At 42.3% G+C, this 26523-nt stretch overlaps 1 protein-coding gene across 2 annotated transcripts in view; it reads left to right on the top strand.

The window, feature by feature from the left end:
- The first annotated feature begins 15898 nt into the window (after nucleotides 1-15898).
- Nucleotides 15899-26523, top strand: part of LOC107384033 (muscleblind-like protein 1) — a 38281-nt gene continuing 27656 nt past the window's right edge. Inside the window, exon 1 of one of the 2 annotated variants that reach the window (XM_070541710.1) lies at nucleotides 15899-15919. Coding sequence is in view for 1 of the 2 variants with exons in the window: in XM_054739877.2 (XP_054595852.1) it covers nucleotides 21230-21238 (9 nt within the window). In the remaining variant the exon portion in view is untranslated. Of the gene's footprint in view, nucleotides 15920-21097; nucleotides 21239-26523 lie in introns of those variants that run through there. The other variant, XM_054739877.2, reaches the window with a different exon arrangement.

Below are 26523 nucleotides of genomic sequence, written 5' to 3' on the forward strand. Positions count from 1 at the left end.
TGCTCTTCACCAGCCGGTGTTGAATTACAAATGCTGGCGCAGTCTTTGCGTTGAAGACTAGGCTGTCTTGTGGGCTCACACATGATTGGCCCTGAAACCAGGAAGTATGAAGGTGGAACAGATAGTAAACAATGGCCCTATCCCAATACTCACACTTCCACCCTTGAGTCCTTCAATTGCACGTTTCAGCCCAGAGATGCAAGTGTGTAGGATGTCCCGATCTTCAAGTGTGGAAGTTAGGGCTGCAACAAACGATTATTTGGATAATCGATGAATTGGATGGGGTCTCGACACGATTAATCGGATTACATGGGGACATTTTTAAAAACTGCTGGGGAAACGTTATTTCTCACCTTCCTTCACTTTATTAAACACAACATTCTTAGAAAACAGTTCAATAGCAGAAAAACAACATGCCATCACCTAAATTGTCTTATAAGGTGTATAGACAGAGACCCTAAGCTACACCTATCTGTGACCTAAAATGCTTGGTCCAAGTTAAACAGCTTAAAGAGCAAGTCAACCCCTATCAGAGTCTAACTCCACTCCCACTTCATGTTTGAAAATGGAACAAATGCTGTTGCCTGGCAGACCGAGAGGGCGGAGCCGCTAACAAATACACACACACTCAGGCTCACAACAGCATTGTGACATCATAATGTACCAGTTTACATCATAGCATACTTCTTAGCCAATAGCGGTGGCAGATTTAAATTAAAATACAGTGCAGAGTTTTTACCTGACAATGGCACAACACTGCCAGTTTTAGGCAGAATATTAAAATTTTAACTAAGATGCACTGAAGTGCCAAATTATTGACGACACGTGTCTGCAGCACGATTAGACACTCATTTAGTTTATCAGCAAAAAAGTTTATTTGGGGGTGACTTGCTGTTTATGGGAAATTCTCATCTGTTTTGTTTGATCTCATCTGTAGACATTTATTGTAATTGGGGATGTCAAACAACTAATTTTTAAATGTAATTAAACATAGGCTGTGAATTAATCAAAATTAATCACTATTTCCAAAAATGACTGAAAAAATACCAAATAAAACAAAAGTAAATGAATGCCATCCTCCTTGTGATGATGCCCTGGGCAACTGCCATAAAGTCGCATCAAGAAATGCTGCTGATCATTCCAATGATCCCAAATAGACTCACATTAGGCCACATGAAAGCAACTGAACCTAAAAATACATTAACCAGTGTATAACTGCACTCTCACACAACACGCCTGCAGCAACAGTTAGGACTCCTCCCTCCCTTTTAAAAGCGTTTTCGCTTCTGAGGACATTGTGGTTGTAAAACCACATGCTAGTAGTCTGGCCCCGGTGTGATTAACCAGTTTCTGCGGGAATGTGATGGCGGAACCAGTTCTCAGCAGCGCGAGCCCCCCCCATCCAATAGCGTCACGCTTACGATTTTATAGACTTTTTTTTACGAGCTTAGGGCATGTCTAGCGTGTGTAATAATCCGGGACTTGGGTGAATCACCTTTGAAAAGTTTTTAACTTACCCGGACACCGAGCTCTCTCCTTACTCGCTGATGATTCTGACATGCTTGCGTTTAAGATGCTGCATCATCACTGTAGTACTCCTGTGCCATGCTAAGTCTGACCTACAAACGTTGCAGGTAACGAATGTCTTCGCCTGATTTAACTGAAAATGCTCCCAAACTTTAGAAGTTTTTACTTTTTTGGGTCTCGCTGCTTCTGCCATGTTCCTCTTCCAAACACCTGCCAGCTCTCCCTCGCGCTGATCTGACTTGCTCCGGTCTGCGCGCAACGGCGGGTGGAAGGGGGGGGGTGGGGTGGGGTGGGGGCTTTGGAAGAGTTGTGCGACACAACGAATCGATGACGCAATTCGTTGCCAGGGACGAAATTTTGATTTCAGTAGTGGGGGGGACACAGCAGGCTTGTGCGGATTTGGGGTGGGGGGTGTTATGTAAAGACCCCTTGACACGTCATGTGCCCATCTCAATAATTTTTCCATCCTCTCTCTCTCTCTCTCTCTCTCTCTCTCTCTCTCTCTCTCTCTCTCTCTCTCTCTCTCTCTCTCTCTCTCTCTATATATATATATATATATATATATATATATATATATATATGTCAAAGTTAAAAAATGTACAACTCTATTATTACTTTTATTTATTATCATTATTGAAGTGCAGTTTTGGCTGTTGACAATGGATAGGCTATTGTATTTATTGTTTTGGGTCTTTTTTTTATTGTTTTTGGTGCAACATTTTCTAACAGGGAGTGAGATTCCTTTTTTATTTAATTTTTGTTTGTTATTTTTATTCATTTAGAAGTTCTGGTTCTGGACATTTCAATGTTAAATGAAGGTTTATTTGTTGCATTTTAAAGGGTGTACTTGCATTATTATGATATATTAACATTATATTAGTGGTTATTTTGGTCTAGATAATGTTGACAATGATATCGTTTATCATCAACAATTTGTTGGACAAAATATCGTCCAGCAAAATTTGTTACTTTCCCAGGCCTGGTCAAAAGTATAAAAATTATTTATACATAAACGGTCCCTCCTGAGATCTGGCCGTTTGTTCATTTGCTGTGTTAGAGGACATGCTGAACTAATGTTTTACACATGATCATCACCCTAACATTTGAGTGTATAAAAACATATTAAATATGTTTTTCCCTTAAAAGTGTTTAAACAGTTGTTGCATTTCAACACACAAAAAATAATTGGAAAAAATAAGATAAATCTAATGAAAAGTGTACATCTTTGACATTAAGCTTAAAAAAATCTGTTGACGATGATGATACTGTTCATTTTTCAGAGCTTTTTAATGTGAAAATATGCATTGCAATAGATAAGTTTACAATAAAGTTAAATGATAAAAGTTTTGAAGTTACACTTCTACTACTACTACTACTAGTAATAATAATTATGATGATAATAGTAATAAAAAAATAATTATTATAATAATACGAATAAATTGTGTCTGAGGAGTCAGTTATGTGGAGGAGATGAGTTTGTAAAAGTTAGTTTTGAGTATGTTTGTGAAGGAGGAGGTGAGTCTGAGCTTAATGCAGGGGTGTCACATGTTCCAACTTACGTTTTGACTTTGAAAGGAGTCTCTTATATCCACTTTTCATTTTCTTGACATGCTGCCTCCTGGCTGTGCCTAACTACCAAAGACTCACAAATGAACACTTATTCAAATGTTATGTAATGGAAGCTGAGCTGAGCTCTTATATTACACAGCGTCTAGTTGACGATGTGACTCAGTACCAGTGTTCCCTAGCGGCTCCAAACTAGCAAAACAACGTGAGCACGTTCTGACTGTTTACAACTTGAGTGACAGCAGCAACAGCCAATAATACGTTAGCAAGTATCAGCAGAGCCAATAGATTAGCTTTTGGGCGGGTCTAATAGTAAACCGGTTTCCGTTTCGGTCCTAGTGCTCAACCAAATCCTTTTAATGGAGCGTAACATTGTTTTTGGACAGAAAAAAGTGCAGGGGACCAAAACTGCCTTTTGAAAAAGTGGGGGGGACATGTCCCACTCGTCCCCCCCCAAAATTACGTCCCAGTTCGTTGCCAACGCTTTTAGTAATCGATTTTCATCGAATTTATCGATTTGTTGTTGCAGCCCTAGTGGAAGTTGACCATACCCCTTTTGCACCCTTGATTCGCACTTTGCCCAAGTCCGCATCAATGCAGACTTGGGTGAAGGGTAGTACCCGCAATCCATTGCTGTGTGGAAATTTTGAGAAGACAGAACAATGGCTCAAGTGCCTTTTCTGAAAGTATGTATTTTCAAATGAATGAAGTTCATTTTAGGATAATTAATGATATTTATTCCTGCTCTGAATGTTTTAGACTAAGATTTAATGTGGACAGCAATGAATGTAAATGTTGTCAATTGTTTGTTTGAAAGTTGTTAATAAAGATTTTTTTTTAAAGTATCACAAATAACCAGCAACCAGCATCCTGTCATGCATCGTGGTTGATGACGCAACAGTCACTGTCCCGATTCGGCAATTACAGTGGGGCAAAAAAGTATTTAGTCAGCCACCGATTGTGCAAGTTCTCCCACTTAAAATGATGACAGAGGTCAGTAATTTACATCATAGGTACACTTCAACTGTGAGAGACAAAATGTGGAAAAAAAATCCCTGAATTCAGATGGCAGGATTTTTAAAGAATTAATTTGTAAATCAGGGTGGAAAATAAGTATTTGGTCACTTCAAACAAGGAAAATCTCTGGCTCTCACAGACCTGTAACGTCTTCTTTAAGAAGCTTTTCTGTCCTCCACTCGTTACCTGTATTAATGGCACCTGTTTGAACACATTATCTGTATGAAAGACACCTGTCCACAGCCTCAAACAGTCAGACTTCAAACTCCACTATGGCCAAGACCAAAGAGCTTTTTAAGGACACCAGGAAAAGAATTGTAGACCTGCACCAGACTGGGAAGAGTGAATCTACAATAGGCAAGCAGCTTGGTGTGAAAAATCAACTGTGGGAGCAATTATCAGAAAATGGAAGACATACAAGACCACTGATAATCTCCCTCGATCTGGGGCTCCACGCAAGATCTCATCCCGTGGGGTCAAAATGATCATGAGAACGGTGAGCAAGAATCCCAGAACCACACGGGGGACCTGGTGAATGACCTGCAGAGAGCTGGGAACACAGTAACAAAGGTCACCATCAGTAACACACTACAACGGCAGGGAATCAAATCCTGCAGTGCCAGACGTGTTCCGCTGCTGAAGCCAGTGCATGTCCAGGCCCGTCTGAAGTTTGCCAGAGAGCACATGGATGATACAGCAGAGGATTGGGAGAATGTCATGTGGTCAGATGAAACCAAAGTAGAACTTTTTGGTATAAACTCAACTCGTCGTGTTGGGAGGAAGAAGAATACTGAGTTGCATTCCAAGAACACCGTACCTACTGTGAAGCATGGGGGTGGGAACATCATGCTTTGGGGCTGTTTTTCTGCTAAGGGGACAGGACGACTGATCCGTGTTAAGGGAAGAATGAATGGGGCCATGTATCGTGAGATTCTGAGCCAAAACCTCCTTCCATCAGTGAGAGCTTTGAAGATGAAACGTGGCTGGGTCTTCCAACACGACAATGATCCCAAACACACCGCCCGGGCAACAAAGGAGTGGCTCCTTAAGACGCATTTGAAAGTCCTGGAGTGGCCCAGCCAGTCTCCAGACATCAACCTCATAGAAAATCTGTGGAGGGAGTTGAAAGTCCATTTTGCTCGGCGACAGCCCCAAAACATCACTGCTCTCGAGAATATCTGCATGGAGGAATGGGCCAAAATACCAGCTACTGTGTGTGCAAACCTGGTAAAGACCTATAGTAATCGTTTGACCTCTGTTATAGCCAACAAAGGTTATGTTACAAAGTATTGAGTTGAATTTTTGTTATTGGCCAAATACTTATTTTCCACCCTGGTTTACAAATAAATTCTTTAAAAATCCTGCCATGTGAATTCATGGATTTTTTCCCACATTCTGTCTCTCACAGTTGAAGTGTACCTATGATGAAAATTACTGACCTCTGTCATCATTTTAAGTGGGAGAACTTGCACAATCGGTGGCTGACTAAATACTTTTTTGCCCCACTGTATTTGCATAATTGTGTACTACACACTCGAAGCCTAACTGCACACTTCCTTCACAGGCTGTAGGGCGCAGTTTGAGTATTAGTAAGTAAGTAAATTTTATTTATATAGCACTTATCACAGACATAGAATCATAAAGTGCTTCATATAGATTTAAAAAAGAGTTGTTAAATCATAAAGATCTCAAAGCAGAAATAGATTAACATCAGAAAAAATAAAGTCATAAAATTGTAACATTTCATAAACAGATGAAAGATTATTACAAATTTGAGTTAAAAATAAGAAAACAAAAGATTTATGTGAAAGCAGCTTTAAATAAAAGGGTCTTAAGCTGTTTTTTAAAAGTGTCTAGACTGTCAATACTACGTAAGGGTAAAGGAAGCTCGTTCCAAAGTCAGGGTGTAACAGTCTGTAAGGACCGATCACCTCGACTTTTATATGTGGTCTTTGGAACTTCTAGAAGTATTGGAATTGGGCCAATGACTGCGTCCCGATGCAGCCATTTTAAAAGAAGAAAAACTGACAACTCCCCATCCAGCTGAGAAGGAAACCTGTTTCAATGTAACCTTCCAACATGATTGAGGCATTAGAATATTTTGTGATTATTTTAAAATTCTCACTTATTGCACCTTTTAAGGCAGTTACAAAGTCAAACACGAGTCCAGTTCAATACTTGCAAGCAGTACCTAACAATGTGGCTCGTGAGTGTAAAAAAAACAGTTAACAGATGTTGTATCAGTCTCTTTGTCCTCACGATGCTTATCGGACACGTGGCCTCAAATGGGCTGATGGGATTACACCAGTTTGAATGCTGAGATTTTTTCTGTACATGCAGTAAAATGCTCTCAGGGTGAGAGCTGAGGATGATACTTCAGCATGCTACTGTGGCTAATCGTCTGTATTCCATACAAAGAAGCATGTGATCACCATCTTTAATAATGCATAGGCAGTCAAATCACTGGTAGAAAACACACGGATGTGAGGGGAGTTCAGGCTCGGTGAATTATCCTCATCTAATCTGTTTCTTTTGAATACTTGAACTGCTACATTATTAGACGATGATGTGTGGATTTTTTGTACATGCTGTCAGACTCACGGCTAAATATGATACTGGACCAGGAAGTATGGATGAATAAATCACTTCTTGTTTTATGTTTTACATCATTTGAACATTTTAATTCAATCTAAGTCAGAAAATCAATCTGACACTGTAGCTGTTTCTTCATGCTCCCTCTTTTTTTTTTTTTCTCCTTGTCACGTGAAACTCAGCCAGATGACTTCCAGTGCTTCAGCTTTTAGTTTCAGTGAGGGGTGGTGTTATTAAAGATTATATGACACTGTGTCAGGCTCTGGCTGAGTGCATAGGGTAAGTATAGACTCTTAGTCATCTCTTCTCACCTAATTACTGGTGTGATTTTATTCCAAGTTGCTGTGATACCGAACGGTGGACCCTGGTGTCTGAACCGGTTACAGAGCCACATATCGTCTGACATCAGTGCTAAGATAAGACACCCGAAAGGGCCTCCAAACTGGATAGTGAAGTAAATTTATACTGATGTTGACTTGCATATGGTTGTGAGGATAGTTTCTTGACGCCAAGATGCACTAAGTTTTGTCTTTTTGACCTAAGGATTGAGTTGAGGATGCAGTAGCACGGGGAGTCTTTAAAAGGCGAGGAGTCTCACTCTGATTCCCGGTAGCTCGTAGAGCAGCCGAGGCTAATTTTGGCCAGATTTCATTGACTTCCGATCCCTCTGGTCACTGCAGCCCTTCGACCCAGACGAGTGGAGGCCACTGGCGCTTCGTCAGAGCTTTTCTGGACTCTCCCATTGTGAGTAAAATTTATCTGTAAAGATAGGAATATTCTGAGTAAACAGGACACCAACTCCAATTTAAGGTTTTCTGACACTTATAATTTTATCTTTGCTTGCTTATTATTGGGAGTGAAATGGATTTTAAATGTAACGAAGTATAAAGTTTCAATATTGTAGTTGCACTTTTACAAGCTTTTATAAAATACCGCACATCGATGGAAAAGTTATTGTAAATGCAGTAAAGGGCATGCTTTACACGCACTAGTTCAAAGTTCATTTCACACTCTAGTGTACTTCTTTAAAATTTTAAACTATATTCACACTCAAAAAACAGAGAGGTTTGAGTTAACTTCCCAGTTTTTCATTAGAAAACGTTCTCTCGACGTCTGACATGTTTACAGAAGTTGTTCACCCCTAAATAATGTGATGTTTAAAGTCACACTACTTTAAATCAATTTCTTGAGCCAGGTGACCCTTTACAGGGTTAGTGAAAGGCCAGCTGTTAGATTAAGGTGTTAATAAGACTAACGCACAGCCAGGAGATAGGTTTTGCTCTCGGTTCTACAAATAGACACTAGGGGGTGCCAAAGCAAGCTAAAACTGCCAAGTTACCCGAAAACATCTGAGTGTGTTCTCTAGTGCATCTGCTGTTTTTTGGGTGTACTCCAAATGAACCCTCGCTGAGAGCATGCACGGTTGTCTGTGTTGGACCTGTAACCAGCTCAGGGTTGATACTCTGCATTCTGCTAAGATGCCAGCTGAATCAAACAGGTGTAAAAATTGTGTGAGGGAGCATGAGGAATAACATTTAAGGTAGTTTTTCTGCAACAGGGTCTTTGTGAAATGAAATAATTCTAAGTGCAGGGGAGGCAATGTTACCTCAAAACTGTATAATACCTGTTAAAAGAAATTTGCAGTTATATTGATGATGACACAACGAAGACAAAGTTATTTTGTTTTTCCGAATAAATTCTTGATTCCAGTTCACAGTGCTTTGTGGTGTCTTATAATGCAAAATTTTGTTTTTTTTTTATCTCACATATAGTATTAAATATTTAAATCTATAATAATACTAAATTATTAATAATCTGACATGTTTCTAATTTCGGATGATCATGGACAAAATACTATGGAACTGGCTTACTACACAATATGCAACCCTACTATCAAAAGTAAATTTAGATCACAGCTAGGGCTGTACATACATGTAAATTTATCAAAAGTTATTTTGCTGTAAAAGATGTGTTTCAACACTGATAATAATAAGAAATAAATTTATTAAGATCTATCCGGTGATCCTCTCAGTTGGTGGTAAGTCCTCCGGAGCAATTTGTGTTAAAACCCAGGCGTCGAGACGTTGCTTTGTTCAGTTTGAGCTAAAATGACCAGTTGTTTCATTTTTTTATAATATGAATGATCAAACTAAACTTTTGAAGCAATTTTGTTGAAAAGAGCGATTAGAAAGGTTTATATTTATGTCCTATGAAAATTCAGCATTTGTTAGCTTGGCTTCAGACATTGGAGTCCAAATACTCCCTGGTGCTTTGATTGTTGTGTCTGATATCAGGCTTTAATTCATCCATAACTTTTATTTTGTACATTTACTACTCATTTTGTAACATCAAACATTCATTAAGAAACATGAAACTTTCGTTTTGTAACTGGCAGACTTCCAAATTGAAAAAATCAAGATACAAGTTTGAAATCAAAACTCTCAAAACACACATTTCATTCTACAGGTACAAACCTCAAATCTACAGTGTTACGAATCTTTTTGTCTCGATTAGAAAACTAAAGTTACAAGTTACGAATCCAAAGTTACATGTGATGAAGCATGTTCGAAGTTACAAAACTTGGTACAAGTTACGCTGAATATTGTGCCAATCCTAGTTCCATAAGGGAGAGCCCAGCCACTCTTCGGAGAAAACTCATTTCGGCCGCTTGTATCCACGATCTCGTTCTTTCGGTCACTACCCAAAGCTCATGACCACAGGTGAGGGTAGGAACGTAGATCGACCTGTAAATCAAAAGCTTCGCCGTCTGACTCAGCTCTCTCTTCACTACGACAGACCGGTACAACGCCCGCATCACTGCAGATGCAGCACCAATCCGCCTATCGATCTCACGCTCCAGTTTTCCCTCACTCGTGAACAAGACCCCGAGATACTTAAACTCCTCCACTTGGGGCAGGACCTCATCCCTGACCCGGAGAAGGCATTTTACCCTTTTCCGAATCAAGACCATGGTCTCAGATTTAGAGGAACTGATTCTCATCCCAGCTGCTTCCCACTCGGCTGCAAACTGCTCCAGCAAAAGCTGAAGATCATGTTCTGATGAAGCCAACAGGACCACATCATCTGCAAAAAGCAGAGACCAGATCCTCAGGCCACCAAAACGGATGCCCTCCACTGGCTGTGTCTAGAAATCCTGTCCATAAAGGTTATGAACAGAATCGGTGACAAAGGGCAGCCTTGGCGGAGTCCAACTCTCACTGGGAACGAGCCCGACTTACTGCCAGCAATGCGGACCAAGCTCTGACACCGGTCATACAGGGACCTAACAGCCCGTATCAGAGGGCCTGGTACCCCATACTCCCGGAGTACCCCCCTTTGGGCCCCCCGTTGGACGCGGTCAAACGCCTTCTCCAAATCCACAAAACACATGTAGACTGGTTGGGTAAATTCCCACGCACCCTCCAGGACCCCCTAAGGGTCTAGAGCTGGTCCAGTGTTCCACGGCCAGGACGAAAACCACATTGCTCCTCCTGAATCTGAAGTTCAACAATCCGACGGACCCTCCTCTCCAGAACCCCTGAATAGACCTTACCAGGAAGGCTCAGGAGTGTGATCCCCCTGTAGTTGGAACACACCCTGCGGTCCCCCTTTTTAAATAAGGGGACCACCACCCCGGTCTGCCAGTCCAGTGGGACTGCCCCTGATGTCCACTCGATATTGCAGAGCCGCGTCAGACAACACAGCCCCACAACATCCAGAGCCTTAAGGAACTCCGGGCAGATCTCATCCACCCCTGGAGCCTTGCCACAGAGGAGCTTTTTAATCACCTCAGTGACCTCAGCACCAGAGATTTGAGAGGCTAACCCAAAGTCCCCAGACTCTGCTTCCTCACTGGAAGACGTGTCGGTGGGATTGAGGAGGTCTTCGAAGTATTCTCCCCACCGATCCACAACGTCCTGAGTAGAGGTCAGCAGCACACCGTCCCCACTATAGATAGTACTGGTAGCGCACTGCTCCGCCCCTCTCTTCACCCGAATGTCCAAGACATGCGGCCACAGGTCAGATGAAACAACATCAAAGTCGATCATCGAGCTGCGGCCTAAGGTATCCTGGTGCCAAGAGCACATATGGACACCTTTATGTCTGAACATGGTGTTCATTATGGACAATCCATGACTGGCACAGATGTCCAATAACAAAACACCACTCAAATTCAGATCAGGGGGCTGTTCCTCCCAACCACACCTCTCCAGGTCTCACTGTCGTTGCCCACGTGAGCGTTAAAGTCCCCTAACAGAACGAGGGACTCACCGGAAGGAGCGCTCTCCAGCACCCCCTCCAAGGTCTCCAAAAAGGGTGGGTAGTCTGAACTGTAGTTTGATGCATAAGCACAGACCACAGTTAGAACCCGTCCCCCCACACATAGGCTGAGGGAGGCTACCCTCTCATTCACTGGGGTAAACCCTAACGTACAGGCACCAAGATGGGGGTAACTAGTATGTCCACCCCTGCTCGACGCCTCTCAGTGGGAGCAACTCCAGAGTGGTAGAAAGTCCAACCCCTCTCAAGGAAACTGGTTCCAGAGCTAGAGCCATGTGTTCAGGTGAGTCCTGACTATATCTAGTCGGAACCTCTCAACCTCACACACCAACTCAGGCTCCTTCCCCACCAGAGAGGTGACATTCCATGTGCCTAGAGCCATCTTCTGTAGCCGAGGATCAGACCGCCAAGGCCCCCGCCCTCGACTACCACCCGTCACACACCTCACCTGACCCCTTTGGCCCCTCCCACGAGTGGTGAGCCGATGGGAAGGGGGACCCACGTTTCCTCTTCGGGCTGTGCCTGGCCGGGCTCCATGGGTGAAAGCCCAGCCATCAGGCGCTCGCCCACGTGCCCCACCTCCAGGCCTGGCTCCAGAGGGGGGCCCCGGTGACCCACATCCGGGCGAGGGAACACGGTTTCCATTTACATAATTCATCATAAGAGGTCTTCGGGCTTCTCTTTGTCTGATCACTCACCTAGGACCTGTTTGCCATGGGTGACCCTACCAGAGGCAGAAAACCTCAGACAACTTAGCTCCTAGGATCACTGAGACACTCAAACCCCTCCACCACGGTAATGTGGCAGCCCAGAGAGAGGCATTAGTTTATAATTTACCAGCATAAGTATGCTTAGTCTTCTTGTCAAAGCCAAGCAGCCTTACCCATTGGGAGAAAAGATGCTGTAATTTGTGTGATAATAATGAGGTTATTATTAAAACACCCCTTCCTTTTTTTTTCTGTTCGGGTGGGTATTTTGCTGATGAACTGCTGTTTGTCTGACTCCCACTCTTCCCTGCTTTTTCCCTTTTGCCGTGCTGTCCAGTGTGATTGACCGTGTCCCTTTCTCTGCCCTGTCAGTGGGAGACAGGTGCTGAGTGCTGCTGAGTGTTGCTGCGTGTGTGGGCCCCAGAGGCCTGGTTCAACATTCTACTGATGGTTTGATAGACACAGTCCTTTTGGAGGGGAAACACTACCCCAGTTCACACAGTAGAATAATCACGAGGGTAAATGAAGTCCATTTAGATTTGAGAGAGAGAGAGAGAGAGTGTGTGTGTGTGTGTGTGTGTGTGTGTGTGTGTGTGTGTGTGTGTGTGTGTGTGTGTGTGTGTGTGTGTGTGTGTGTGTGTGTGTGTGTGCGTGCACGCGCCCTGTTTGTGGAAGGTGGAGTGTTGAGACACATACACCCTCCAGCCCCCTTCCTGCTTCCTCATTTACCATTTTGTTTTACTGTCTGTCTTGTCTCTAATATCACATACTCTTCCTCTTATTTTCAGAGCACATACTCACAAATGCACTTGTAATTAAAGGCCTAGCATTCCTTGAAGGAATGCATATCACCCACCACCTTCCAGGCCAGGGTTTAAAACTAAGATCATCTCATGCTTAAGCCCAGATCACACTGTGCGGTTTGCAGCCGTCACACTGTGAGAACTCCAGACAGGTGGCACACTGCATGGTGCATGATTTCTGTAAGTCAGACTGCAAAGACACGTCGCTGCAGCAGGACACGCTACGTCATGAGTGCACCTCCCGAACGCATATGTCAGACCGCTAACCAGAACAAAGCTGAAGATAAAATAAAGCACCGCCATTAACACTTCTTTTTAGCGTCAGCTCATGACCCAGGTCATCTTCCTCAAAGAGGAAGCATCGTTTTTAAAACCCTCACTTTTCTCTGTCTCCTTTTCCCCGTCTTTCAGCTAAAGAGCTGAGCTGTCTCTCCTTTAAACACTAAAACTCACTAAACTAAGGAGAAGTAAAAATCTGTCACGGATCACTCCAATATCTAAACTTTGGCCATGAATCCTGTCTCATTGTTTACTCCGCAGCTCCGTGACATCTCATCACACCTGCTGTCACAGAGCTTCCTCTGTCTCTCTGCAGCAAAACGCTGCTGAACCCATCCTTATCGGTTATGAAATGTTCTCATGTTTTATTTTTTAAGTTCGTGAGCTCATCTCCTCTCAGCTTTCACAGCTCACAGTGTCACGGTTTTCACAATTCAACTGATGGTCTAAAAAGTAGTTTAACTATTTTTAGTATAACTCTGGTTTAACTTGGGCTATTAACAAGAATTAAAACTGGTGTGTGGTTTATAATCTGCATTTTAAAGTCAAACCGAAGTTCAGAGAGGCGGGGTCTTGCTGCTGCTGCTGCGTCCCAAAGGTTTGTTCTCGTTGGTCGGCTGCAGACAGGAATCGTAGGTTTTCAAGCGTGCTTGTAGACTGTCGGAGGCTCATTTGGGTCGTGAGATGCCTTAAGAAGCTGTCGCAGAGCCGGGTAGACTGGGCGACCACAGATTAGCAAATCACCCTCGCGGTCACCGTTTTATTTATTTATTTATTTGCACAATTATGCTCGAATTTGGCTAAGACGGCCACATATCGCATAGTGTTATCCAGGCTTTAGTCCATTATGTCAGTTGTAGATACACATCTGGTGAGTTCTGAGAGTTTCATTTAAATCAGTCCAGGTGTTCGTGAGGTTGGTCATGAATTGACAGGGTTGACTCGTTAACAGTTAAAGGACAAGTTTTAAGTAAAGATGGTGCACATTTTAAAGTACTGTGGCTTGTCGCGCATCTACTACCCTACTATTTTTTTAGCTCAATTTCTGTGAAACTGGCAGAGTTGTTGCCATTTCTGCATTTGCTGAAGTTGATTAGCGGCTGCACAATAGCACAGTGGTTAGCGCCATTTACTTGCAGCATGAAGGTCCTGGGTCCAAATCCCAGCCTTGAGTCTTTCTGCACAGAGTTTGCATGTTCTCCCTGTGCCCGCTGGCTTCCTCCCACAGTCCAAAAGCATTACTGTCAGGTTGATTGGTCTCTAAATTTTCCTCAGGTGAGAGTGTGCATGCTGTGTGTCTCTGCATCTCTCTGCGATGGACTCGCAACCTGTCCAGGGTGTACCTCGCCTGTTTGCTGGAAGTCTGCTGGGAACCAGCCCCCCGCGACCCTGCATGGACAAGCGGGTATAGAAAATGGATGGATGGAGAGCTCGTCCATCTTGAAAACTGTTGACTCTAAATGTTGGTTTCTGTAACACAATTTATCAGACAAGATGATACACAAGATAATTCACAAATGGAATAGAACCATCTGAAAACTTCACATGCAGTCAATTAGGGGTGTGTATTGGCAAGAGTCTGGCGATACGATATATAAATCATAATACTGGGGAGAAGTGATGATAATATTGTACCATGGTCAAATAGTCCTGTGACATATTTCCTGTTTCTTTTCAGACACAGCCATTTTTACCATAGAATTACACTATAACTGACTTATGTGGACTGGAGCCCCCTCCAATACAAAGAAAAGGAGAGCCTTTGGGTGCATAGGTTTGTGATGAATACCTGGCAAAGTCTCTTTTTAAAGCAGCTGATACATTTTGTGGAGGTTTTTATTAGGGAGAACTGGAAAATGATGGAATGTGACGTCAGAGACTTGTAAACACTCTCCAGCAGGTAAAACAAGCACAAGATAGTCAGGAGTCAGCTGAGTGTGATGTTGGAATATTGGATTACATGAACCAAGTGGATTTTTTTACTCCAACACTAATTGTAATGACCATAAACCAGCAAACTGAATTTAAGCTTTTGACTTCATGAAATTAGCTTTGCTTTGCTTTGCTGCCACATTGCTCTGTGAGTTTTGCAGGTAGAGTAATGGTACTAATGTTGTAAAGAGGAGAGTCCGTGCATTGTTGCCACCGTGTTTTTCTCGATATGAGAATTTAACGTCATGTTACGGCCTTTTCATTTAGCGGCTTATTGTCCTTTGGTGTTGATGAGGTAGAAAGTGTGGATTCTGTTATTTAGATGAGCCTCTTCCTGGTAAGTACGTGTGCAGTTTGCATACACTGGTGTTTTTGGAAGAACTTTGTTGTGCTTTGTTTGTGAAGTTTGTGAAAATTGCTAATAATTATTTTCCTTTTGAACATTTTATTTCCTGACACATCTCCTCCACGTGTCCACTTTCCCTATTGCACACTCACTGCACAAAGTGTCATGATTGGGGGGGGGGGGGGGGGGGGGTAGAAAACAATCAGAAAAAATCAAAATAAACATTAAAAAACAAAAGAGGTATTTCAAAAGACCTCCAGAAAGCCTGTTTAACTATTGATATAGGTGATGTCATTTTAATGACAAAACTCACATAAAGTAGTAAAGTTTAAATAAATTAATCCGTCTGCTTCTTTCTTATAAAAAATACAATATCATCCGTTACTTTTTCTCAGAACTTCCTAATTTAAACATGTTTCATCAAAGCTGAACATTGCTGCTTAGAGAGCTCCACCTACTTATTTGTTAAGTACATGACACACAAAGGTGCACACATGGTTGTGCAAATGGAGGAAAAGAGGAAGTTACGAGTAGGGGATCCAGAGTGAGAGAGACAGGGTGAATAACAAGGTGACCATATTTGGCATAAGTACATAATGCTAGCAGAAGATGCAAATGTGATAAGTGTGGTTGTCATGGAGATTTGATGTTCCACAGTGATGGTTTGCTGTAAACCTGACCACATTTGCGGTATGGCCGTTGCTAAGCAGAAGGTGCTATTATGAGAGTGTGAGAGAGTAGAGTGAGATGAGTAGAGGAAGACAGAAATGAAGATGTCAGTTTATCCCAGAATGCACTGCACCAGCATGACCTGTACTGAAGTGGCTTTGTCTGTCCCAGTGGTACGTCGGTGATTGACAGTCACACAGGTAAACCTTCTGTCTGATTCATATTTCTTTGTAGGTCACCCCGGAAGTCTTTTTTTTTATGTCTATATAACTCTGTGTTTTGTTTGCTGTCGCTTTAAGTGTTGCTGAGTGAACTTATCTTCCACGGAGGGAAAGTTTCACCTCCCAGTGAAGCTAATTTGACATTAGATCAGATTTATTTGCTTTTCATTTCCACCGTAAAAGGAAGTAGCACAAGTTTAATGTGCATATTCATCTGTCAGCTGCATTTAGACAGAAAAGGAGATAAAAGAACTGAAAACTTACGCAAAGGTGTTTCCATTTGCTTCCATTTTATCTGTAAGATAAGCTTTGGGCTTGAACGTTGCTTTTACATACGCATACAGATGTCACACCAGGACAAGACAATGTGCCATTTCCTTTTTCTGTATATTTTAGTCCTGACAGCTTGAATTGCACCTGTTTCCCTCAACTGTGTCAAAATGGAAAAAAAAAAACAGTTAAGCAAAACCACAAAGTACGCAACAGGCAAATGAAATGTGGCTACAAATCTGCAGAAGAAGAGGGGGGAAGTTTGTTTAACTTCTGACGTTTTTTATTGGGTGAAACAATAAGTTTCTGTTTTGGGGTAGAAATTATTTTCTTCATTGACTATTTTATTTTTGTCGTGCTTCATACATAGATATAAAATCAATCTCCAAAGATAAAAGCTCCAAACAGTTTTTTTTTGTTTTTTTTTTTTTTTTGCTCTTTTCTTATAGGAATGTGGGCTGTTGAGATGATTGTTGGGATGTGTGTACTGTGAGCGTAATGTGCACTTGGAGATGCGGTGATAAATGAGCCTTCAGGGTTTGGCACACTAAAGCTCTGGGACGTTTCCTCAAAGAAGTGAGAGTTCGCATCAGCCAGCCAGTGTCATTTACAGAGGACTGAGAAATAGCAAAACTCTGAGATGATACGGATGCTTTCAATGGAAAGTTGTGTTCATGAGGGATGAAGAAAAGGCTGAGAACTTTTGACCTTTAATGTATTTAGATTTGTTTGAGCCTGACTGGTGACCTGTGTTTTCCATTGGTTAACAGAGAAGAGCTTTTTGAATAAAATGACCGTTTTAGTCTTGCTTTTGTTCAGGATCTGCAAATGCAAACTGGTGTTTGAGCAAAGCAAATATAATTCTCAAAACTCATCTTAATGCTTACATAACTAGAGTAAATGTCCCTGACTTATCCCCTTGGTCTCAGAAGCTGAAATGAAACAAATGATTTAAGGTTAGGTTTCTCCACTTGCGACTCTTTCCCTTTTCTTTTTCTGAAAAAGTAAAGGAATTCCCCTTTAGTATAAAGCATGCACACTTCCTGTTTTCAGTTGGTCGTCATTTGTATGTGCGTGAACATTTTGCAGAGTGAGTGGACTTTTCGATTCAGCTGTATTTGGACAGGCAAGGGAAAGCAATAAATATGAAATAAGTAGGAGGGAAGATGAGTAAATGCGGTACACTCAGCAGAGTTAGAAAAGGATACAAGCTTCCAGAGATGTCCCGATGCAACTTTCTCATTTCCGATACCATATCAGCACAAATCATACTTTTACCTATTTCGTTGTGCGGAGTACAGGAAATGCTTGGCCACGTGAAATTACTCTGAGAACAAAAGCCAGCAACAGTAATTATGCAAAAACGGACCAATTTTTTTATTAACCATTGGTTGCATAAATGTGAACCTTAAACACGGTTTATAACAAATGAATAAAGCATAAATAATAAATTAAAAGACCCTGAAAAATATTTTTATTAAAAAAATAAACAAAAAGATTTCTTTTTCAAGTGCAAAATACTAATTCAATGTCACTTCAGTCATTTTTTACTGCCAGCAAATGGTAGGAACAGCCGAGGACAGGGACGTTAACAAACACAATATTTTTCATTGACCAACTGCTACAAGTTCAGTGTCCAAAGTTTCAGTTCAGCATACTACAAAATCCTCATGCAGCGTTTAGTGATGCTGCTTCAAACACGCGATGAGGTTGAGCGTATTCTGTGGCGGTTCTGTTCCACCACGGGAAACTTGTGCAGGACAGGTGTTGCACTGAACCATGCAGTCTTTTTCAGACTTTATCAAAAATACTTCCACACGGCTGACATTGCTCTTGTTCGTTGCTACTTTGCTAGCACGCACCATCCTGATCAAGTAGACTTTGCATGCTGGATCTGGGCGCTGCTGGATAGAATTGCTGAAATGGAATTTAAAACGGAATGAACTGCTTATATTGGAGATTTTTGACGCGGCCCGGTATGATCTGATCCAGTTTTTTTGGGGGGGGAGCTAATATGAGATCTATTTAGTTTATCAAAATATTGTAACAGGGACATCCCTACAAGCTTCACTGACAGCTTTGATAATCTGGAGGAAAAGCATTAAATAGAATAGAATAGAATAGAATTCAACTTTATTGTCATTGCACATGTACAGGTACAGGGCAACGAAATGCAGTTTGCATCCATCCAGAAGTGCTTTATCCGTGATATAGATGTATTACAATATGTATTAGCAATAATATAGATGTGTAAGTATATTACAGAAATGGATCTATTACGTATGTTATAATGTACACGGTATGAAGTCAGGGTATCTGCAGGTTTAAGGGAGCCAAATTTAAGACTTTTTAAGACCTTTTTAAGGCCACTTTGACCAAATTTAAGCTTGTCGTCGTCTTCCTCTGCTTATCCGGGTCCAGGTCATGGGGGCAGCATCCCAACTAGGGAGCACCAGACCGTCCTCTCCCCGGCCAACTCCACCAGCTCCTCGGGCAGGACCCCAAGGCGTTCCCGGACCAGATTGGAGATGTAACCTCTCCAACGTGTCCTGGGTCGACTCGGCGGCCTCCTGCCGGCAGGACATGCCTGAAACACCTCCCCAGGGAGGCGTCCAGGAGGCATCCTGACCAGATGCCCAAACCACCTCAACTGACTCCTTTCGATCCAGATCCAAATTTAAGCTATTTTTAAAATTAATTTTAAGCTGTAATTTACAGCTATTGCCTGGAACCGGTGCTAACCACGTCGCGAACATGGGATTAGCCATCCATTTACCATTAAACTTGCACTTCTCCATGGCGCAAGCTCCCACTAGCTTAACCAGCTAACGTGCTCATCTAAAAATAGTCCCCTTTCACAACCAACTGAATGTGTACGGTTCCGCTTACGCCAACATCGTACACAAAAAATGCTGAAATTCACGAAAATGTCATAGAAATAAAATAATCTAGTTTATTGGGTCTTTGGTAATTTAAGACCTTTGGAAACTGTATTTAAGGATTATTTGTCATTTTTAAGGATTTTCAAGGCCTTAAATTTGGAAAAGTAAATTTAAGACTTTTTAAGACTTTTTAAGGACCCGCGGATACCCTGGAAGTATGTTATGAATATTCTATGACATAGCAACAATATCAATCTTCATTATGTGTCAAAAAGCTCCACTTGTCATCGGACAGAACATTCTGCTAATCTGAAACATGCTTCCATGATTTAAAATGGCTCTTCCCATCACCAGTGACTAAGATCTGGAAATAGATAACAACCTCCTCAGAGTCATTATTTATTATAGTTTTAATTGGATGTTATTTTTGTGCTCCAGTAGTGCGCAGTCATATTTCACCGTGATGTTGGATAGTTGGAGCAAACGCACTGCAGCCGACATTTGCACAAATCAACACCCTGGGTTTAAGGGCTAGCTGTGTAAATTAGAGACGACTTATCACCAGCGCCGTGTTAAACAGAGCTACGCAGCATTGAGGAGTACTCAGCAGACTGGGAATAATGGGAACACGGACATTTGAGACGTGACAGATTTATCTGAATGACAAAATTTACAGCAATATCTTTTGTGTACGGTGAAAAACGCGCGTCGCCTCAGGATGAAGTGTTCCTACTGAATATGTTTCAAACTCACTAAACGATTTATTTCATCCTCACTAGTAAGATTAGTTATTTTCTTATGATCGGGCAATCGGGCAACAAAACTTATCTCACAGCTGAAAACCTGAAAGGAATGTAGCAGATGCCAGGTCCGCTAACCTCTGAGCTACCGGATATTGCAGCATCATGTCCAAATTCAATTTCTGGACCCTCTGACTTTTTCTTGACTGCAGATGCTGAAGCACTAAAAGCCTTGTGTCAACAGCAATACAAGAGCTTCTGTAGCTGCCGTCTCACTCTGACTTTGTGCCGTATGTGCTGCTGACCTCCACAGATCCCTGATTTGTATCTTATTGAAGGAAAATATCATAATTATTTCTTTTATGTGTGACCCTGATTGTCTGTTCTTGGTAGCAGAAATATATCTAGTGCAGTACTAGGGAATGCAGCCTGATTCTGCTAAGTCGACTGATTTTGTTACAAAGTGAGGATGCTGAACCGATGGTTGCAGAAGGAGAGCGCAGACAGCCGGACAGAAGCCAGACCTCACGTGTCTCACACGCACGCTGTAAATCTTCCCAGTTTTTCTTCCACACCCTTAAATCTATTCATTATTTCCAGCAGCCATTTTCTTTGTGTTTTAGGATCCCTTCTTCCACAAGTCTAGCTTCTGTTTCACTCTTGTGATTTTCCCACTACTTTGTCTTTATGCCTCTCCTCTCCCTGTTTCCCCAGTCTTCCTCCCTTCCTCTTCCGTCTATCCTTTAGCTTCTGTGTAAAGGCAAGGGCAGTGCTGCTGTAACTGAGCACACACTTCCTGGTGTTGTTTTAGGAGGGGGAGGCGTGGCCAGCTTTAGTGTAGATGAGAGGGAGGGAGAGTGAACTGCAGGATCTGTATTCTCAGTGCAGTCAGATCTCCTTCCTCCTCCTTCTCCTCCACAGCTGTTGCTACTGCCGCCCAGCGAGCAGCACTTCCTTGCAGCAGACAGACGATCCAGAGGCTGGGGACCCAGTAAAGACACAGTCCAGCTCTTTACAGCCCAGCTCAGACTCCTCAAGTGGCTGGGGAGGGGATACACTAGCACACACACAGCCAACAACGCTGCGACACACACAGACTTGCACCACCTCTCCCTCCCTCTTGCTCTCTCCCCCTCTCTCTCTCTCTCTCTCTCTCTCTCTCTATTCCACCGTGGTGCTCTGCTCTGCACACCTCCTCTACTCATTTGCTGCTGATTCACTCGCTCCCTCGCTTGCCTCTCCTCCGCCAGTCGCTCTGGCTTGCTGTGATCTGCCTGCCTGCCTGAGAATGGTCCAGCCGGTGCCTAAGGGTCTGCTGTCGCGGCCTGTCTGAACACACGCATAAACATACCGAGCCAGACGACACGCGGAAGCACACACACACTGACGGGAGAGCAATGGGAGAGGTAAGAGCTGGCTTCATAACCTCCACCCTGTCTCACTGGGTTGTCTAGAGGTTTCTGTCTTCACAGGAGTCCATGCAGCAGAGCACAGGTAGAGATATGGAGACTGTGTGTGTGTGTGTGTGTGTGTGTGTGTGTGTGTGTGTGTGTGTGTGTGTGTGTGTGTGTGTGTGTGTGTGTGTGTTACCACAGGGCTAACTTGTATTTGTTATGGCTTGTTTTATAGACATGATCACACACACACACACTATGAAAGACACATTGTCGGCTCTGATCAGTCAACTTCTTCCCGAAGATAGCGCTGCTTAGCAAGAAATTTTGCTTGTGTGTGTGTGTGTGTGTGTGTGTGTGTGTGTGTGTGTGTGTGTGTGTGCGTGTGTGTGTTTTTGGAGGGCCGTGGTTTTTCCAGGAAGCAGCCGAGAAGATCAGTAGATCACCCACTCAGGTTTCATTCCCTCCATCTGACTCAACACTGGACATGTTGGGAATGATCCTAGAGGGTTTGATAAACACAGAGAATGATAAAGAGAGAAAAATCTCTTTAACACCCCCCCCCTCCCCACACACACACACACGCGCTGCGTCAGCCCAAAGGTGGGAAGCATGCTTTTACATGTGTGTGTTTCTAATGTGTGTTAAGGCAAACTCCCGCCCCACATATGTAGATTATGCGTGACATGTGAAGCTGTTGCTGCCTTATATGGTGAGCAGTATTTCAGTACGGTAGAATCTTGCCAAGCATTTCGGGTCGCGGGAGGAGAGAGTGTGTTCGAGGGTTGACTCTGTCTGTGGGAGTGTGTGTGTGTGTGTGTGTGTGGCTGAGCGAGTGTTTGCATGCGTCTGATAAAAGGGGGAGTAGCTGAAAGGAAGAAGAAAGTTTAAGAAGGAAAGACGACAAGAAGGAAATCCATTAAATGGAGCAAGTTTACTGGTTGGTGTTTAACTGGGAGTAAAAGTAAGTTGTGTCATACTTTTTTGAAGCTTTCGGAGAGATATTTTGACATTACGCTGTAGTACTTTCCTTCCTCTTGTTTGTCGTAGCTCATCAGTCTGGTTTAAACATTGCAAAAGTACTATAGTTTACTGTTCAGTATTTTTAGCACACAAAACAGTTTTCATGTTGCCTTTGGTTGGCGTTTCCTCTTTCTGAGTCCAAAATTATCTGAAAAATAACCAATTATGATGCTGTTTATTTTTTTTAAAGAAAGAAAAAACGTTGCTCTTTGTTGCTGCCTTCACCACCTCTGCCCTCTTCCACCTCTGTGCCTCTCTGAGCTTCCTGTTGGTGGCATGGCCGCGGTTGGGGCAATGGTGAGGAATGTTGTTGTTGTGACTGAGCTGGTGGCTAAGACAGTAGCACACGCAGTATATGCACAGATGTTTGCAGGCAGAATGTAGACAGATGTGTGGCATAGTGAAGGCTGCATAAAACCCCCACGGCAGGTTGACTCAGCAACATGCTTAGATGATGTGAATATAAACACCTCTTTTTGTATAAGAATATTTGTGCAAGCTGCTGTTTATTTAAGATCTGCCTTACAGACAGGATCATGTGAATAATTGACTTTGCACTGACAGGTTAATTACACCAACTGCTCCTTCGATGTTAGGACCACATCTCAACCTTTCCTCACATTAGTTCCTCGCAGCTTTGGTAGCCTAAGAGCAGTCCTACAGCAGCTGTAACGCCTATAATTACCAACTCTTTAAGCTTACATGATGCTCATTAGTCTAGGGTTGTGTCTAAAACATTATTGTAGTTTAAAACCAGTGGCCAGCTTTGGATCAGACCAAACATACAACACAAAGATGTTTAAAAGCAGCTTTTTTTTGGCCATGTGTCTAGTTATTTCTTTAGCAAATTCTTTAGAGGAACACTTATTAGCATCAGCGTGTTCGTGTTTTTCTTCATGCTTCCATCAGATTCTTCGACTCGAAGCACTTCGTCTGGGAACAAGAGACAGACAGCTAAAATGTTTAAAATGCTCCCATCGTGTTTCATTCCCAAACTCCAAATACCAAGCCTTGTTTTCAGTCATTATGGTCGAGTTTGTCCTAGTAGGTGCATGCCCAAACAAAATCAATCAGTGCGAGACTTGGTGCATGCATCAGCAGAGCCTCATTTAAAAAAAATTGACTCACCTGTTGAAACTATTATCGACAAGCTGAAGAGCTGAAATTGGTCCTGTGTGTAATACACAGATAAATAAGGTCAGATGTGGTTTGTATGTGTGTGTGCAGATGGAATCAGACATGATTAGTTGCCTTTTTGTTAATGATTTATATAAATTATTACTTTGACTGATGAAAAACCATAAGTAAAGATTTTTGGCACATCATAGAGTGAGAGTGAGCTAATAATGTACTTTTGGCAAGAAGGCCTATTCAAATGCTAATCTTTTTTTGTCTACAATATTGCTTCACTGCCTGAAAATATGTTATTTTTGTCACAGGAATAACTTCCAAATCTGGCAGCTCACGGAAGAAAAACACAATCTGTGTTTTGGTGATTTTTCAGCCCCTTTATTTTCTCAACAACATATTCTTCCTCTGCCCTTTTGCAGAATCTGCTCCTAGGTGATGTACACCTATACGTGTTATACACCATGCAGATGTATTTTTCTGCAAATTATCTTTAGTTTTTGAGTTTTCATTGACATAAATCAGACCCTTGCTGAGCCACTCATCTTACCATCTCCTGTGTTCACTTCCCCACATGCTTCACACACAACATGTGTGCACAAAGCTGCAGTGTTGCACATAGCTAGATATTCACCGCATCTTAAGAATAATCAGTGTTCGGACAGACAGAGGTCCATGTGTGTGTGTGTGTGTGTGTGTGTGTGTGTGTGCGTGCGTGCGTGCATAGCTCAGTCTATGTATGCTAAACAAGAGATCTCATTGTCCCCAGAGGTTTGCTCTTAGAGGAATCAATAGGCATTGTTTGTTTTGCATTCCAAGCTCAAGCTGTACTTTCACAGCCCAATTATATAACTGAAGGACAAATAACTCAGTAAAACACAAGTTGAGATGATCTAATAACTATCATAAGACGCAGAGCGAGAATAATGAAAATGGCGACATCCAATTCAGATTCTTGACTATCCATTTAAGGCGAGTGTGTTTAAAGGTGTGGTTTACTTGTTTATTTAATACATTTGCAGTGTTCTGTAAATCAATGCCTTATGAGTTATTTAAAAGCTATGATGCTCTTGTTCTGAGATGCAGAAGTTTGCTGGTGCAGAGGTGGGCTGAAAACAGCAGGGTTACTCATTATTATTAATGATATGCACACACCTAGCTTCTGATTGGCTAACAGGACGTGTTGAACCATGTTGCGGAGTCACTATAACCAAGATACTGTCCACTCTCTCTCCTCGCTGCAAAAAAAAGCCTTCCTGTGGGCGGGCGTGAGCCAAGATGGGCGAGGCCATGAATGTAAATCCACAGTGTGACATAGATATGTGAGGATTTTCAAATCCTAGCATTTCACTGTCTATTTTCTGTCAGAAGCTAAGCAGGAGATAGGTTGAGGAGACTTTTGTCATGTTAATTCTGCAGAGTGACTGATTATAATCAGAAAAAATAATTAAAAATAGTTTTTTCAGTGAACCACACCTTTAAAAGCAACAATGGCATTTTACTCGTGTTGCTTCTTTATGCAAACTTCACTGCAACTACCACCCGCAATGAGGAATACTCAATACTCAGGTGTAGTTCATTGATTATCTGCAGAAATTAAAATAAACATCCAAGCATCCATGTGTCAATAGAGGCATCCGAGGATGTCCGTGTAAAGGTCAGCAAAAACAATATTGACACATGATTTTCCAAGCACAAGTTGCAATACAACCTGAAGAGCCAGGAGTGCATTTCCTACAGCTGCCTCCACCGCGATGGCCTGTATCAGCAAACTGTCACCCTGACTCCACCTCAGTCAAAATGCTAAAACTACTTCCTTTTACTGAAAATCAGTAAACCAGAATGCCTCTGCAGTCAAAGCTTGGGCTAAAAGCATTGTTTTAATAGATAAACAGTACTACTTTCTTTATTTATTACAAAGATTACACAAAGGCTGCCACTTCTCAGAACTATGAAAACATGTAGACATTTCTGTGAGAATCTGGATCACTTTCAGCAAAATTGCAAGATACCAAACTGATAATGGCTCATGACGTACAGTGTCAAAGTCTAGAAAACTATACTCACCCAACTAAAACTGTTTATCGGGAAGTCTTATCATAACTACGAACCACTCCCTGCTTTTTTAAATTATTATTCTGGTGTTGAAATAACACCAGTGGAGCACTACCTCAGAATTTTGCGGTGCATTGATAGCTTCAGCCTTTTAATCAGTCGAGACACGTCCTCCAGACAAAAAGCTCTCTGTCCTTAGATAACCTCTAAATTAGTTTAAGCCGTCAAATGTTGTCTTTACTTTTTTGCTTTACACACTTGTTTCTAAAGATGATCTGTTTAGTGGCTCAAAAACAAGATGTGCAGATTCTGTGTTTACCATTAAGTCATGATTGTGAGAGGTGTTGAGGATGCTTTGATTGAGACTGATGTCATTTTTCCCGCCTCTTAAAGGGTAATAGGAAACAAACGGACGTTCTAGCTTGCTCTCCCTCACCGTTTCCCATCCTCCTTTCTGACTGACCTTGCACCAGCTTGCAAGACCTTGGAGGCTGAGGGAGAGCTGCTGAGGATGCTAGAAGAGAGGGTGGGCCAGACAGCCATGCTGATGTGTGCATGGATCAGAGGTTATGGAAAGCCCCATAAGACCGAAAGAGTCAAAAACAATATGAGCGCAAAAAGAATATTCAGCATTTTTCTATTTGGAATCGATAAACATGGGATAAAGGTCACCAAATGTTAAGGTGGAATTACATTGGATAAGGAAAGACCACACGAATGAAGAAATCGATAGGGCAAGGATGTACAGGCCCAGACTTGATGGGCCATAAGCGAGGCTCATTATCACACTGTCACAGAAATGCTTTCTAAAAGAAAACCATGGAAACTGATCGACAAAATCAGAAGGCATCAGTTTCATTTCTCTCATGCATTAAGTCATAACATTTTTCATTCTACTGAAGACAGTTGCTGGGTGCTTCCAGTCAAAAACATCTTTAAATAGGCACTCTGTTCCACCTCATTAACGGTGTCCAGCTGTGGCTTTTGTTCATCAAAAGTCCAGGAAAAGCCACAGCGTGTGTTTGTGTAGGGATACGACTGCCAGCCGGACTTATCAGGCGACGACTTTGCACTAAAAACATCAACATTAT

The sequence above is a fragment of the Nothobranchius furzeri genome, chromosome 11, assembly GCF_043380555.1.
Source record: "Nothobranchius furzeri strain GRZ-AD chromosome 11, NfurGRZ-RIMD1, whole genome shotgun sequence".
Classification (NCBI taxonomy): Eukaryota; Metazoa; Chordata; class Actinopteri; order Cyprinodontiformes; family Nothobranchiidae; genus Nothobranchius; species Nothobranchius furzeri.